General features: G+C 41.4%; 1 protein-coding gene across 3 annotated transcripts in view; it reads right to left on the reverse strand.

Moving 5' to 3' along the window:
• The window catches only part of LOC133399093 (protocadherin-9), a 244805-nt gene that overhangs the window by 44895 nt on the left and 183050 nt on the right, over positions 1-16860 (reverse strand). For 2 of the 3 annotated variants that reach the window (XM_061670218.1, XM_061670216.1), the window contains exon 4: positions 13334-13535. In XM_061670218.1, coding sequence (XP_061526202.1) covers positions 13334-13535 — 202 coding nt within the window. The remainder of the gene's footprint in view (positions 1-13333; positions 13536-16860) is intronic. The other variant, XM_061670219.1, reaches the window with a different exon arrangement.

The raw sequence follows: 16860 nt of genomic DNA on the forward strand, positions 1-16860 counted from the left end.
TTTACTGCAACCAACTTCACTCTGCAACTAAAGATGCATTCAAATGTTATGTTTAACATTTATATGGCTTTTCAAAAGTGTAAAGTGCTGCAATAAAAATAATAGCAGATTACCATCAGTGAAAGCATGAATTCAACTCATGTTCCCTTGCTTTTTCTTGATCTCCACTTTTGAAATGGTCTGTCTTGTGCAAACAAATAGCAGAGGATTAATTTATATCACAGTGTCTGCTACTCTGAGATAAGTTCATCCGTGTTAAGGATAATATAGGAAGCACAATATAGCTCTTTGTAAGAAAAACATCATTGACATGTAGAAGGAGCCCAGCGTGAGTGGAACTTTGGTGACCCAGATATTGTCTTACCATGCAAACCCTTTGGATTTTTTTCTTTCTTGCGACATAAATTTTCAATATTAACATAATTAATTGTGGGACCACAAATGAGTGGAGACTGATATACACCCAAAATTAAGCAAACAAACAAACAAAAAAACCTGCAATATTGTTATTAGGATGCGAAAGGGTAATATGAAATTACGTTTTTTTAAAAATAACTGCAACCACTTGCACAAAAAAATAATTGCAACCACTTGCACAATATGACTTTACTGTAATATTGCGGTTGCACTTTGCAGCGCTTGTGGAAGTGCACTGCAACGTACTGATATTTGGTTCTAGCATTTTGACCATTCAATATAACTAAATAAGGTGCAGTTCGATCCCACCACAAAACTACATGATAATGAACGGTGGAATATTAATGCATACTGTATCTGACAGAGTCACTCAAAACTGAGCGTTATTACCTTTTTTCTTTTTTTTTTTTTTGCGCATCATCACTTTAAACATTTTTTATTCTATTGGATCTCCTTATCTTGTGCAAGTGGTAAAAAAGCTGTAGCTACTCTGTGAAAATGCTGAAGCAGTGTTAATTTTGACAGCCAATTTTGATTTAGTTAAACTCAAAGTCTTTTGACTAAAATATAATTTATTTTTAGTTATCGTTTTCTACAATATTAAATACAGCATGTAGGAATGCAACTCTTGCTATGTTTTTGATGAGTACTTAGGCCTGGTACCCTTCTGTATTCTAATGTTGGTCATAATGGTGGTACTTGGAGAGGATCTTTATGGGTGGTACTTGGTATAAAATGTTTGGAACCACTGACCAAGATGAAATGAAAACCCTATGAATGTGTTAAGGAACAGTAAGGTATGCAATTCACACTCAGACAAGGATCCAACTCATCCAAATTAATTTACCCAGAAAACTGTAAAATCAGCAGTGCCATTATTGCAAAAATAAAAATGTTTGAGTGAGTAAGCTATGATTCCATCAGGCCTGTGCTTTCTGAATCAGCGCAACTCAAGTATCAGCCCAAAAAGAAAATACATAATAGGCTAATACATATAATGAGTTTAGTCTCTGGCACTGTGACACTGTGATCTCTTGGATAACTACAATCACACACGCATTGTAACGTGCATATCAAAAGCTACCTGTTGCAGTGTCCATCTGGTTTTTGTGTTGGTTTTTGCTCTTTTTCAATCAAAGAAATTGATCCATTTCGTGCCTGCATCTTACGCTGGCTAGCGGAGCTAATGTAACCGAGCTAGAAATGTGCCCTTCGGTCAAGTATGACGGTACTTGTAAATGTAAACAAAGTGGGCTGCGTTGCCAGGTTTGACAGCTCTGCCTTTAGGTGGCATCATTAATTAAGGTGAAAAGCAAAATATAATGCAGATGTTTGCGGTTTAGTTTTGCAGCATTCACAGTAAATTTACGTAGCACATAGAGAACGAGACACCCACGAAGCCCGCCCCCATCGCAGTCCTACGAGTGTCGCCGTTTGCGGGCGGGTTTCTTGTGCACCACACCCTTGTGGCAGAGCTCAACTACACTGAAAAAGGATCAAATCAATTCATGAAGTGATTCCATTCAGTATGTTCACTCAAAAATTTGTTCGCTTGATCGAATTGTTCGTGAACGACACAACAGCTCTGCACAAGCAAATGAAAATGTGAAATGCTTGGTGTGCAAATGCACAGTGACACACTTGAATCTGGTGCAATTTTAATATTTTCAGTGTGCATACACACCTGTGCACCACTTATGTGCACCCCTCATTGTAGCACAGAAGCTATGACAAAGTAACCTCTGCATCTCGTAACAATGTCGTGATAAGCTCGAACTTACTATAAAACTACAGGAATTTTATATTAGAAAAACTGTCAAACAATAACATTCTGGCTTATAGCAATAAATAACATGATGAGACTACAAACTACCAAGACAAGTAGCAACTAAGGAGGTCTATTAAATGGAATAGTGAACTATGCATGAATTGCTTATGAACTTAAAAGTCATTCACTGCCAGCCCTCCAAGTTAACATGGATATTTGACTTCTAAAGCCGTCAATGGCAGTGAGGGCGTTAAGGAGATGGAAATCTCACATAAGTCTAGACAGTCAGTAATTGTGTAAAAGTTTCATTTTGTGGACAAAATCATCAATTGTATACAGGCAAGCCACAACCATCTTAACATCGAGTCCACTGCTCAGCCTTCGATTGTTCTGGTCTCACAATTTTTCCATAATAAAAGGCATTGTCCTTTACACACAATGTAAAATATATTAGCATAGAGAGAATGTGATCGTCTGCACAAAATATGGAATTAGGTTATTTTCCACATATAAAATATTGTTTGTGATGCACTGGCTTGTGTATGAAGACCGAACAATGATTCATGATTTATTTATTTTAAAAAGGCAGATTTTATTGACAAGGATTCTTTGATCACAAATCAGAATATAAAATATATAAAATTAAATAAATATTTTAAAATGCTTGTTAGAATTTTGAGCTGGATTGACTCGATTTGGAGTCAACAGTTTGTATATAGTTTGTAATTTTACATGATGAAATGACTGTTTAGTAGTTGGTGATTGCTATGTTTTGCCACTTTACCATGGACCAAAGAGTCGACTGTAATTCCACATTCCTCAGAACCTTCTCCTTACTGTGACTAATCATCTTAGAGGATGCTCTTCATCGGGCCCCCGTCTGCTCACCCAAGCTGTTGGCACTGACTACTGCAATAATGACTGAGGCGACTCTGAGATGATGTTTACTGGTTGACAGCAGCACTCCACTTCCCCTGTATGCTCCAGCAAGTATTTCCATTTCGTTCACTTCTGAAGCACCTGTCTAATTTCTCTTTGGAGACAGAAATCCTTTAAACCCCATTGTATCCTGGGGCAACATATTTACAGAGGCCTGGTTTTCTAATACCAAAGAAAGATTAACACTTCTTTCTGATATATGAATCCATGCCCCCCACCCACAGGCTTGGTCAAGGGCCTGAGCTACACTGTCAATGGTCCAACTCCCATCCTCGTAACACACACCACAGTTTGTTGGAAGTTTAGACTTTGATTCTATACAAAAACTATATCAAAACTTTCTTAAAAAGTTAAAAAAGGACAATTTGACAGGAAAATAGGGCAGATGATAAGTAAATGTGATCTTAAGCTGTACAGAAAATTAATTAATTCATTCATTCATCTTCCGTTCCGCTTATCCTCACTAGGGTCGCGAGTGTGCTGGAGCCTATCCCAGCTATCTTCGGGCAAGAGGCGGGGTACACCCTGAACTGGTCGCCGGCCAATCGCAGTGTACAGAAAATTATAAAAAAACAAAAAAAGCTGTAATATTTGCTTTTTTTTTTTTTTTTTAATTATCTTAGTTTTATAATTATCTTAAACTGACAGCCTGTTTTTGTTCATCTTATATTGTCAATAGAGGTGTGACTACAATAACAACGTGCTTGCTGGGAAAGAGTTCAGTGTGTCCGACATGTCTATACTCTTATCTCAGCCAGTATCCAAAAAATGGTATGATCCCATTTACTGAAACAACATTCTAAAAAGTGTTCCCAGGATAAACATATTTAAATTGAAGTTGTGTTTAAAGGTGCTTTCCAAGTGTGGGTAGGAATGTTTTAAGACACAGACTTTCCAAAGAATTCCATTGCACCTTCCATATGTCCAATCAAAAATTAACAATTACGATTAAGTTCTAGATTGTATTTTATATTATGGTTAAAATGACAATAAAGGTCATCTTGCAGTTTTGGTTGTATGGAAATGTTAATTTTGGGGATATGGTTTCTCCTTCATTAGTGATGTTGCTTCCAATGAGTCAACTACAACAAAGTTTTTCTTGAGAAAAATATATGTGTAGCAACGGCTAAATCCATAAATGTGGTGGAATGAAATCAAGACACTTCCCCACATAGCCAAAATTGTTGGTACTCTTCCATCGAAGAAAAGTCCACAATGGTCACTGAAATAACTTAAAAATAATGAGACTGGAATTTGCCAGAAAGCACACTGAAGCAACTAAAACATAATCATTCGCAGGATAATCATCTGTGCTTTACCCTGTAAGATGGATGATATGCGTTGACCTTGCACCACAGCTATTCACGGGGGATAGAGACCGAGCCAGGTGCAAATAGCGAATATTCGCGAATAATTCCTACCCCCATAAAAATTATTATAATTGCTACATTAACAGTTTAAAACCATAAACATAGCACAAACTATGATCCCAAAACATTTTAATAGCCTTTCAAATTATTACAAACAACTTCAAACATTGTTGTCCCCTAAAAGTAAACAGTAAACAGGTTACAGCTAAGCACACACATACACAATGTACAGTACATATACGTATGTCATTAATTTTAATGATGATGATGAAGAATTTCTATAGCAGTGCAGTCTGGTATAAAACAATGAACACTGACTACACAGCACAGTACAGGAGTTACTATGCAATGTTATGGCAACGCTCCTGGGGCGGCCTCTGCTGGTGGGTAATGCTGCTGTGTCGTAGCAGTTCGCATTACACTGAGTAGCGCTTCTGTGTTTACCCACCTAAAACCGCTGAATCCCTGCAGTGACAACACAAACTGGGGTAGTAGGTAGGTTTAACCATGTCCTGCTCAGCTGTTGTCACAGACTCCACTGGTTTTAATGCTGTGCTTACATTCGTGAACCAATGCAGACACCTCCATTTTATCTATCCACTCAGGGCATTGAGTCGATCACAACTGGATTATTCTGGTTGTCTTAGAAGACGTTTCACCGCTCATCCAAGCAGGCTTCATCAGTTCCTACGACAAGGCTAAGTTGGGAGTTAGTAGCTTGATTTGGTGTGGAAAAATGCTCTAAGTTGGGGGGCACACCCCAAAACAAGTTTGGTATCATTTAGTGATGCACCAAAATCTCTGCCAACAAAAAGTTCCACCCGAAATTAGCCCAAAAGTTAATTTTTGCTTTTCATACTGAAAGACTTTGTTGTTTGAAATAAAACTACTGAAATAACATGTTTCATGCATAATATGTCAAATTTTTCTGCCTGAATGTATACACATCCGAGTAAAGAATATTTTACTATTAACAAGCAATGCCCTATAGTGCTTCCAGTCAATTCAACTGACTATCCAGTTGAATTGACTGGGAGGTCACTTTATTACACACACCGTACACTCATGATTTGATAATGAAATAGTGCCATAAATGTGAAATCAGCATGAATGTTAAATAACACATACATTCAACAAACCACTAGTAACATAAAAACACATGATTTATTTTTTTACTGTAATCATTAAAATTTGCATGTCGCGATGAATTATGCGAACCGCATGGCTTTTCCGTCATCATGCTAGCGGCGACAAGCCCAAACGGAGCGTCCCTAGTGTTGCCCAACCGCGCAGCTTTCCACTGTTCATGGGTGGAATGCTTGTTGCATGCTATTTAGCGCAGCCCCAGAACCGCATTATAGCGCAGATTAGCCAAATTTGAAGAGCAAAATAGCAGGCAAATTATTACATTTATAGAGGAAAATACTGTGATAGACGATAACACTAGACAGCTACATAAACACAGGGACCAGAAATGAATTACTACGTTACCGCTGCTACTTCACTTGAGAAAATTAACATATAATTTAAAAGCCTGTTAATATCATAAATCTTTATAACATAACCTTTATTAGTGCCACAAAGGGGAAATTTGCATCATTTCAGCAGCAACAGTGGTTGATGCAATAAATACTTTAAAATAACAAATCTTGAAGCCATAATTTATTAACAATTACAATTACGAGTATGTTGTGGAAGTGAACAATATGCATATTTTTTTAAAAATCCTATTACATAATATACTGCAATAGCTGTCCCGTGGTAATGTTCTTGACATAATTTTAAAAATATAGAAATTCAGAAAAACTGTTCTGGAAGTGAATTTCTATAGGTTGGCAGCTCTGCAGTCAGATAAATAAATGCAATTTTACTAATAAATTGGCATAGTTTTACAATTAATAATTGGTGGGTTTTATTTATTTAAATTTTAATTGTTGTAAAGTGCTTTGTGTTGCATTTTTTTTGTATGAAAAGCGCTTACAAATAAAGTTTGATTGATTGATAGCTAATTAGTTTCGGTGTTTCGGGTGTCGGTTCTCGGCCTTAGGTTTTGCAGTTTCGGTTTTCGGTTTTGGTCAAGAATTGTAATTTCAGTCTATCGCGATTTAAATTATTTTAGAATCCAAAAAAGGAGAGTCGTTAGGCTACATGGTCGAGAGGTCATATTCTGTCCACAAGGGTCATTAGGTTGAAACTCACTCAATATTCCATTCACTTGTATAGTGGTAGTGAGGCAGCCTAACAGTCATGGATGCCGTGCTATTTGTTAGAGGCAGAATTATTGCGTTTATTTGGAATGGGCGAAAGGACGGCATTGTAAGTGGGACATATGTGATGTAGTCATCCAGTCCATCCAGCGGTCCCTAACCTTATACGAACCACAGACTGATTTCACATGAGAAACATTTCGCCAGACCGGCATAGAAAAACAAAACACACAAATAAATAAATAAATAAATAGTAGTTATTGTAATTAGTGGGAGTCTAGTTATTGTAATTAGTAGGTCTCATTTTGTGTTCCATAGGATAGTGTGTTATAAAACAGGACATCACAGCCAGGCTTTAAAAAAATTAAGGTTTTCTTTTTCACTTGTGCTTTCACTTTTTTTAAGGGTAGACGTGCTACCAGTCTAAATTTTTGGTAAACTATTTCTGCAAACAGTAGTACGGCTGTATGCCATAATGAGGCAAGTGTTATGACAGTGTCGCGCGTCCTCCTTGGTCAGCTGCTGGGCAGCATCAAAGGAGAAAGGAATGAATCAGTCCATGAAGTGATTCCATTCACTGTGTTCACAACCGTTCGTGAATGACACAACACCACTCAAGCCTGTTCATCTGTTCTGTTCCTCTCCAAAAAAAGAGGAAAGCTTTTTTTAAATTTATTTATTTATTTTTTTAATTTAATTTTATTTTTTTATTTTTATTTTTTATTTTTTTTTCTCGCGGCACGGTGGACGACTGGTTAGAGTGTCAGCCTCACAGTTCTGAGGACCCGGGTTCAATCCCCGGCCCCGACTGTGTGGAGTTTGCATGTTCTCCCCTCCGGTTTCCTCCCACATCCCAAAAAACATGCATAAATTGGAGACTCTAAATTGCCCGTAGGTGTGACTGTGAGTGCGAATGGTTGTCTGTTTGTATGTGCCCTGTGATTGGCTGGCAACCAGTTCAGGGTGTACCCCGCCTCCTGCCCGATGACAGCTGGGATCTTTTTAGTGAACGAACTGAACTAAATCAGTTTTTGAAATGATTAATTCTTTGAACTTGGCCGCCGTCTGCCGCCGTGAGTCGTCGGGTGGGAGCGGAAACGGAACTGTTGAAGCGTTCTGTCACTCAGGTCTGAATCGTCGGCGAATGACCAATGAGCAGCCAGCGTGCAGGTGGGGGTGAGACTTCATTAAACATACTGCCATGTGATTTGTGATTTGCTGGCGTTGTCACTCACTTCAGGGAATGACCAATGAGCAGCCAGCGTCAGGCAGCGCCGTGCCGGCGGGGTTCGTTGTTCTTCTTTGTTCACGATCCATTAGAATGCTGTTCATAGGGCACAGCGCACTCACATTCACACCGTCACTGAGTGGGAACTGAACCCATGCTGCCTGCACCAAAGTCAGGCGAGTGTACCACAACACCATCAGTGACCGATATACATATTAATTCAATATATTAATGTTATACATAATAAAATATATTTGTATTTGGACTGGTTAGAGACTCAGCCTCACAGTTCTGAGGACCCGGGTTCAATCCCCGGCCCCGCCTGTGTGGAGTTTGCATGTTCTCCCCGTGCCTGCGTGGGTTTTCTCCGGGCACTCCGGTTTCCTCCCACATCCCAAAAACATGCATGGTAGGTTAATTGAAGACTCTGAATTGCCCATAGGTGTGAATGTGTGTGCAAATGATTGTTTGTTTATATGTGCCCTGCGATTGGCTGGCAACCAGTTCAGAGTGTACCCCGCCTCCTGCCCGATGACAGCTGGGATAGGCTCCAGCACGCCCGCGACCCTAGTGAGGAGAAGCGGCTCAGAAAATGGATGGATGGATGTATTTTGTTGTTAAAATGACTCGAAAGGACTCAAAACTCCAAGCGTAGGACTTGACTCGGGACTTGAGGGCAAAGACTTGAGCGTTACTTGAGACTAGCAAAGCAATGACTTGGTCCCACCTCTGCTTTATGAAATGCAAAAAGAATTGGGCCTCACAAGAAGGGCGGCGTGTAAGCAGCCATGGTCCATAGTTAAAAATACATACTGATTTAAGGGCTCCAAGTTCTACACCTTTAATCTGTATTAGGGATAGAGATGAAGGGAGTGAAACAGCAGTGTGAACATTTTGCATTTTGATCATTTTGCAATGATTATGAAATGATTTCTATTAATATTATTATTATTACTTTCATCACCAAACTGATACAATTGGTATAATGATATGATTATTAATTATGAAATGCTGTTTGTACTGCTAACTTACCAAATGTGGTGTCTGTTCTATTCTGCCATAAGTACTGTATATATGATGATACATGACTTTTAGTGATGTATTTGAAATTTTAATGTCAGTAATGGCCATCATGGATGCATTGTCAACAAACGTGTCCCTTTTCTAACAAGCATAGTGACAGCATCTCAAGGTGGCGTAGGAATATGCTATTTTAACATGCAACGTAAACCACTTACCATTCTTCCTCCGTACTTACTCTGTTTCAGGCATCTCATTGTCTCTGTGCATACATCATATAACTGTTTTGGGGAAATATTAGCATCACTCATCCTCAAACAGTTTCAGCTCTTTTCAGTTTGACTGCAACTTCGATAATATGGAAATTGTTATAATCAGTGGGAGCACTGGAAGTGAAAAATTGAGGACAGCCCCACCACTTATTCCCCAAGAATAACTTATGTTTAAAATAGCTCATGCCAAACAATTATGAAATAAACACTTTTTCTCATAAAAATAGCCGGTTATTGACTAGCATTTTTCTGCAGAGAGGCCTGAAATCATGTCATTCGAATTTCTCGAGCTTATCTATGTCACTAGTGAAGATCTCCGCCTTCCCTTTCCACTCTGAGGAAGCGGTGTCAACATAAACACGTGTGCTCTCACAAGTGGGTCTTTTACACGGCGGCAACCAATCAGAGGAAAGGTGCAGTCTTAGCCAAATATGGACAAAGCGGATACAAAACTGGTTCAAACAGAAGTCGCTGTCAGAGGGGCCTTTTCTAGACACTAGTATGACAAAACCAAGGTTTTTTTTTTTTTTATGAAATTGACACTTTTATACTAAGAATGTTAGAGAGTCACTCTATGGAGGTTTAATTCGCCAAAATACGGAACCTTTAAAGTGGGTTGAGTTGGAAAAAACATCTCAACATCACCACCACTAATGAAAACATCTACTGTAAAGTGTTCAACTTTGTCAGTCACCTGTAAATTCATACCATGGTGTACGTATGGATGCTATTGGTTCTAACTTGATGAATATAATACTAATTACAACAAAACATTACAACAAATTAGGGCAGACATTACACTTAAAAGTAACCTATGTGTGCAAGAAAATAACAGAGCACATAGCCCCCCCTGTTGGGTCTTAACTAAAGGAAGTGCAGGGATGCAGCATGCTGACTCATCTCTGGGTTCACTGTAAATATGATTAATTATAGATGAGTGGATGCAGTGTTTTCCCCAGAACATAAAACCATTTTTTTTACTGGTTGAAATACCATGTATAGCTACTGTATAGTATCCCATGCAAACATGCTGACGAGTTTTCACCTCTATGTTTTCCATGTTATCTACTGTATGTAGTTAAAAAAAAAAAGTTCCCTCTGTCTTACAGATATACAGATAGGTAACAATATAATTGTCTTTGTCTATTCACTTACGTGGCATACTTTAAAATTCATGTGCGATGCCACACAAATATAGCTTGCCTTTAATACAGTATCTCTGTCTGAAAGATTTCCTCATGAAAAGACCACTTTCTTACATGGTAATCTTAACTGGCCAGAAAGTATTTTCTGGGCTCCATTAGTGGGAAGTACAGTGTATATGCTATATATAGATATATGCTCATCTCATAATCCTCCTAAAATTAACACTTATGATGATAAGAAATGTGGAAATGTTGGTTGTGTCTCACAAAAAGCACATAAGGTGGCCAGTTAACTCTATAGAATTCCACATTCACTCATTTGTTTGGCTCGCATCCCGGCATCATTAAACTCGAAATGACTTTTCGGATCCAACGATGGACAGAGTAAAAATGCTTTAATCTGTTTTATTGATCATCAAGCAGACACACATTTTTTTGGCAAAGGACTATTTGATAAATGTTTTTTTGTAACAAATTCATGTCTGTTGTGTTTTTCATGTTTATATGTCTCCATCATTATTAAGGCATGATATGCAATATCTTTGTAATTTGACATCTCGAGGAGGAACTAAATTTCTTATTTGAGTCTGTCGCTGAAACAAGTTTACTCCCTTTAGTCTGTTAACTAAGACATTAATTAGCTTTACAGCGTCACAGTGTGCCAGTTATTTAGCTTTTTACCTGTACTTGTGTTCAACCGGGTCTGTCTTGTCTGAATAATTAACCTATGTATATTTATTTTCTTGGCTCAGTTCAGTCTTTGTTGGCTCCTTCAAAGCCCAAGTGTCCCTATTTGTTCTTATGATGCTGTTGGTGTCCTTGAACCGGGAGGTTTCTAGTTTCTATTGGTTTATGTCTCCTGAAAGTTTAGGTATGAAGAAATTAGCCTTATAGTCTGCCTTCACTAATGGCTGCTTTCCTTAGAGTGGATTCTGCCTACTTTAATCTTTTGTATATTGTTTCTTTTCCTTAGAAATGGTTAACGAGAGCCTTTTTTATTTAGTGATTGCATGATTTGTTCTGTACTTAAAATGTATTTTGTTTCAGGAGCTAGTTTGAGATGAAGTGCGCTGGCTTTATTTCCATGTAATTCAGTCACAAAAGATGAATATGAACTCCAATTAAAGCAGCGTCAGTTAAATGTACTGAAAAACAACAGAAAACAGAAAATGTATCGCCATTTTTTTAATGGTCTATGTCAAGGTCTGATTTCCAACTTTACCCTCCTGAGCTGAGACATGAGAGAGTATCTATGGTCGCTAAATTCATAGTTTTCAGTTTGGTACCTAGCCGTATAAAAACAAGTGAACAGGAACATGGAAAATTCAACACATTCCGCTCAACAGATTGGATTGTGTTAAGATGTGTTTTATTTGTAATGTTAAAATCAGTGGGAGCTTTTTACAAACCAAATTTACTATTAGATTAAAATTTAGGTCATTTAGGTCAAGGGTTATGCTGTGCGGTATACGTTTTGGCAGTTGACCTCATCAGATGTACAATAATTATTTAAGAATGAAAATCAGTTGTTTTCTCTTTTCAAAACTATTCTCGTAACTTCCAAAGCAGTGGTGGCTGATGGACTAGTGTGTCTTTTTAACTAAGTTACTAGATTACATTGAAATTATGAAAGGCATTTCTATCCTTTTAATTTAGCCTTACTGACATATGTTCAAGTGCTTACAGTGTTTAAAATATGCACACGAACGGACCCAACCCCCCGACTCATTAATCCAATCACACTTAAACATTCGCTCTTCCAATCACATTCAGATACCTTAAAGATACAGTCGGAATTTGTACAACTCTAACACCACTTCATGTAGCACTTGTAATAAATAAATAAATAAATAACCATTCCAGCACAAAGCGAGTGAACATTGACGAGATAGACTCAACAGGAAGTTCACTTGCCAACACGAAACGGGGAAGTGTTGCGTGGATAGAGACTGAGCCTTGACAGTCCGATGTGACATCTGCCAGCTCGGGGCGCTGGAATGTTGTGCCCCACCTTGGTCCTATCCACTGCATTTGAGAGGAGCCACTACGCATGTCAAACTATTAACGAGAGTCAATAGGTAAAGATGGATGGATGGTTATATTTACGTTTTCATCAATATTCTGATAATTTTTTTTGTCTGGTGACCACCATGCAGGTAGTGTTGGCGCCCTAGCGCCCTCCATCGACCACCCGCCACTGCTCTAAACACTGAAAGCCTTTAATTAAAGCAAAGTGATGATAAAATCCTAATAAGAAATTATTTTTTCAAAAATTGAACTGAGGCTAAAAAGAGATACCTACCATGTATGCATCATATCTTCCGACATGTTTAATTATCAAATCATATTCAAACACACTCTCAGTCTATTATACCAACAACATACAGTAGCACTCAGATTAGTTCATCTGTCAACCGTGAATACATCTGCTACAAGTCTGTCAGAAAGCACACACAGTTTACTCCCACTACTAGTATTTATGGGGCGCTGGCTCCTCCACCTTGCAACACGACCCGGCACCGACTTTGGGGCGATGCGCTTGATCTCGGCGCACACCTCACTTAATGATAAAATGAGAAAACTGGGTCGGAGATGTACATCCCCACCAGAAATAGTGGGAAGTTAACATCTTCAGAGCACCAAGACTTCCAACTGGGAAATCATCTCTAAATAAATCCAATGAGTTTCACAAATAGGTGAAGAGCCTTTGGGAGGCCCAGGTTAGCTCTTGGGAAGCACGAACACGTCTGGATGATTAACTGAGAAATGAATGACATGCTCATGTATACACTAGAAACCCACTTGAGCAGCCAGATTACTCCAAATTAAATGATATTTGAGACCTTGTATTCTTAACTGCATCTTGTATTCTTGACTTCTATTCCTATTTTCTCAGAACCCGAAGAGCTCTTGTTTAACATGGTATTTAACTAAGAAGTCTGTTTCGACACAAATTATAAAACTCACCAGAATTGGGATCGGAGTTGCCATCTGCTTCGGTTCTCTTGTCGGGAGAGGCCTGCTCGTAGAAGTCGTCTTGCGCCTGCACCAGAGGGAGAGGTTGTGTGAGGAGGGAGCCACTGCCTACAGGCTCATGGTCACCCAGACCGCTGTCACTGCAGCTCTCCTGGGAGCCGTCCGGCAGGTGAAACGTGACGCGTCGCTGCGACTAGAACCAAGAGCACAGAACAGCGCCTTGCATGTTAGTGCTCTGCATTGCGCTTTTTTAGGAAGTTAGCATAAAATTAATTTTTATTAATGTATGCTGCGTCACAGTTCTTTACTTTGTCAAAAACTGCCCTTGGATTTGGTCATAGAATAATTAATAATCATTACAGTAAGAAGAAGAGCGAATAATTAATGAATAAACATTGTTATAATGATGCAGTTACAGATTAAAGACTGTTTTAAACTTGGGCTTGGTGTTACTGTCGTGAGGGGCCTTAACGTGATAAACAGTCACGTTTCACTGCACAATGACAACCCATAACTGCATGCAAATTACACTTCAGTAGAAAAAAAACAACTGCTGAATAGTTTAAAATTTGTGATCCCTTTAGTAGGCACGGTGGACGTCTGGTTAGAGCGTCTGTCTCACAGTTCTGAGGACCGTGGTTCAATCCCCGGCCCCGCCTGTGTGGAGTTTGCATGTTCTCCCCGTGCCTGCATGGGTTTTCTCCGGGCACTCCGGTTTCCTTCCACATCCCAAAAACATGCATGCTAGGTTAATTGACGACTCTACATTGCCCGTAGGTGTGAATGGGAGTGTGAATGGTTGTTTGTTTGTATGTGCCCTGCGATTGGCTGGCAACTGGTTCAGGGTGTACCCTGCCTCCTGCCCGATGTTAGCTGGAATAGGCTCCAGCACGCCCGCGACCCTAGTGAGGAGAAGCGGCTCAGAAAATGGATGGATGGATGGATCCCTTTAGTAGTATTGTATGTAGAACATTTAACATCAGGCATAATTAACAAAGACCATAACATTCAGATATTAGTGTCAGTGTTATCCTATAATAAGGTTGGCTAATGTAATTGTTTGGTCAGTGTTGTCAGTTTATTTTGTTTTCAACAAACTCAAAGTAGATAGTGGAGATGGAAGGTGGAATGTCCTTCCCACATTTGGCACTTCTATATCCATCCATCCATCCATCCATCCATTCATTTTCTACCGCTTATCCGAGGTCGGGTCGCGGGGGCAGTAGCTTTAGCAGGGACGCCCAGACTTCCCTCTCCCCAGCCAATTCCTCCAGCTCTTCCGAGGGGATCCCGAGGCGTTCCCAGGCCAGCCGAGAGACGTAGTGTCTCCAGCGTGTCCTGGGTCGTCCCCGGGGTCTCCTCCCGGTGCGACGTGCTCAGAACACCTCACCAGGGAGGCGTCCGGGAGTCATACGAATCAGATGCCCCAGCCACCTCATCTGGCTCCTCTCAATGTGGAGGAGGAGCAGCTCTACTCTGAGATCCTCCCGGATGACCGAGCTTCTCACCCTATCTCTAAGGGAGAGCCCAGACACCCTGCGGAGGAAACTAATTTCAGTCACTTGTATCCGGGATCTTGTTCTTTCGGTCACAAGCTGTGGGTCGTGACCATAGGTGAGGGTAGGAACGTATATCGAGAGCTTTGCCTTTCATCTTAGCTCCTTCTTTACCACAACAGACCGATACAAAGTCTGCATCACTGCAGACACTGCACCGATCCGCCTGTCGATCTCCCGTTCCATTCTTCCCTCACTTATGAACAAGACCCCAAGATACTTGAACTCCTCCACTTGGGGCAGGATCTCATCCCTGACCCAGAGGGGGCACGCCACCCTTTTCCGACTGAGGACCATGAGCTCAGATTTGGAGATGCTAATTCTCATCCCAGTCGCTTCACACTCGGCTGTGAATCGCTCCAGTGAGAGTTGGAGATCACGGCTTGATGAAGCGAACAGAACCACATCATCTGCAAAAAGCAGAGATGCAATTCTGAGGCCACCAAACACCGGATCCCCTTTAAATTCTGTCCATAAAAGTTATGAACAGAATCGGTGACAAAGGGCAGCCTTGGCGGAGTCCAACCCTCACCGGAAACGAGTCCGACTTACTGCCGGCAATGCTGACCAAGTTCTGACACCGGTCGTACAGGGACCGAACAGCCCCTATCAGGGGGTTCGGTACCCCATACTCTCGAAACACCCCCCACAGGACTCCCCGAGGGAAACGGTTGAATGGCTTCTTCAAGTCGAAAAAACACATGTAGACTGGTTGGGCGACCTCCCATGCGCCCTCGGGGACCCTGCTGAGGGTGTAGAGCTGACCCACTGTTCCACGGCCAGGACGAAAACCACACTGCTCCTCCTGAATCTGAGATTCGACTTCCCGACGGACCTTCCTCTCCAGCACCCCTGAATAGATCGCACCAGGGAGGCTGATGATTGTGATCCACCTGTAGTTGGAACACACCCTCCGGTCCCCCTTCCTAAAAACGGGGACCACCACCCCAGTCTGCCAAAGGCACTGTCCCGATGTCCACGCGATGTTGCAGAGGCGTGTCAACCAGGACAGCCCCACAACATCCAGAGCCTTTAGGAACTCCGGGGGAATTTCATCCACCCCGCGGGGCTTTTTAACCACCTCGGTGACCTCAACCCCAGAGATAGAAGAGCCCGCCTCAGTGAACCCAGACTCTGCTTCCTCATGGGAAGGCGTGTCGGTGGAGTTGAGGAGGTCTTCGACGTATTCTCGCCACCGACTCACAACGTCCCAAGTCGAGGTCAGTAGCGCCCCATCCCCACTATACACAGTGTTGGTGGTGCACTGCTTTCCCCTCCTGAGATGCCGAATAGTGGACCAGAATTTCTTCAAAGCCGTCCGAAAGTTTTTTTCCATGGCCTCACCGAACTCCTCCCATGCCCGGGTTTTTGCTTCAGCAACCACCAAAGCTGCATTCCGCTTGGCCAGCCGGTACCCATCAGCTGCCTCAGGAGTCCCACAAGCCAAAAAGGCCCGATAGGACTCCTTCTTCAGCTTGACGGCATCCCTCACCACTGGTGTCCACCAACGGGTTCGGGGATTGCCGCCACAACAGGCAACGACCACCTTACGGCCACAGCCACAGTCGGCTGCCTCGGCAATAGAGGCGCGGAACATGGTCCACTCGGACTCAATGTCCCCCGCCTCCCCTGAGACGTGGGTCAAGTTCTGCCGGAGGTGGGAGTTGAAACTCCTTCTGACAGGGGATTCTCACACAATACGGGACTCTCACAATACGTTTGGGCCTGCCACGTCGGACCGGCATCTTCCCCCACCATCGGCTGTTTGGTGCATAGGCACAAACAACAGTCAGGACCCGTATCCCCCACCCGAAGGCGGAGGAAGGCTACCCTCTTGGGGTGAACCCCAACGTACAGGCGCCGACTCGGGGGGCAATAAGTATACCCACACCTGCTGGGCGCCTCTCACCGGGAAACTCCAGAGTGGAAGAGAGTCCAACCCCTCTCGAGAGGACTGGTACC

Source organism: Phycodurus eques, chromosome 2 (assembly GCF_024500275.1).
Source record: "Phycodurus eques isolate BA_2022a chromosome 2, UOR_Pequ_1.1, whole genome shotgun sequence".
Classification (NCBI taxonomy): Eukaryota; Metazoa; Chordata; class Actinopteri; order Syngnathiformes; family Syngnathidae; genus Phycodurus; species Phycodurus eques.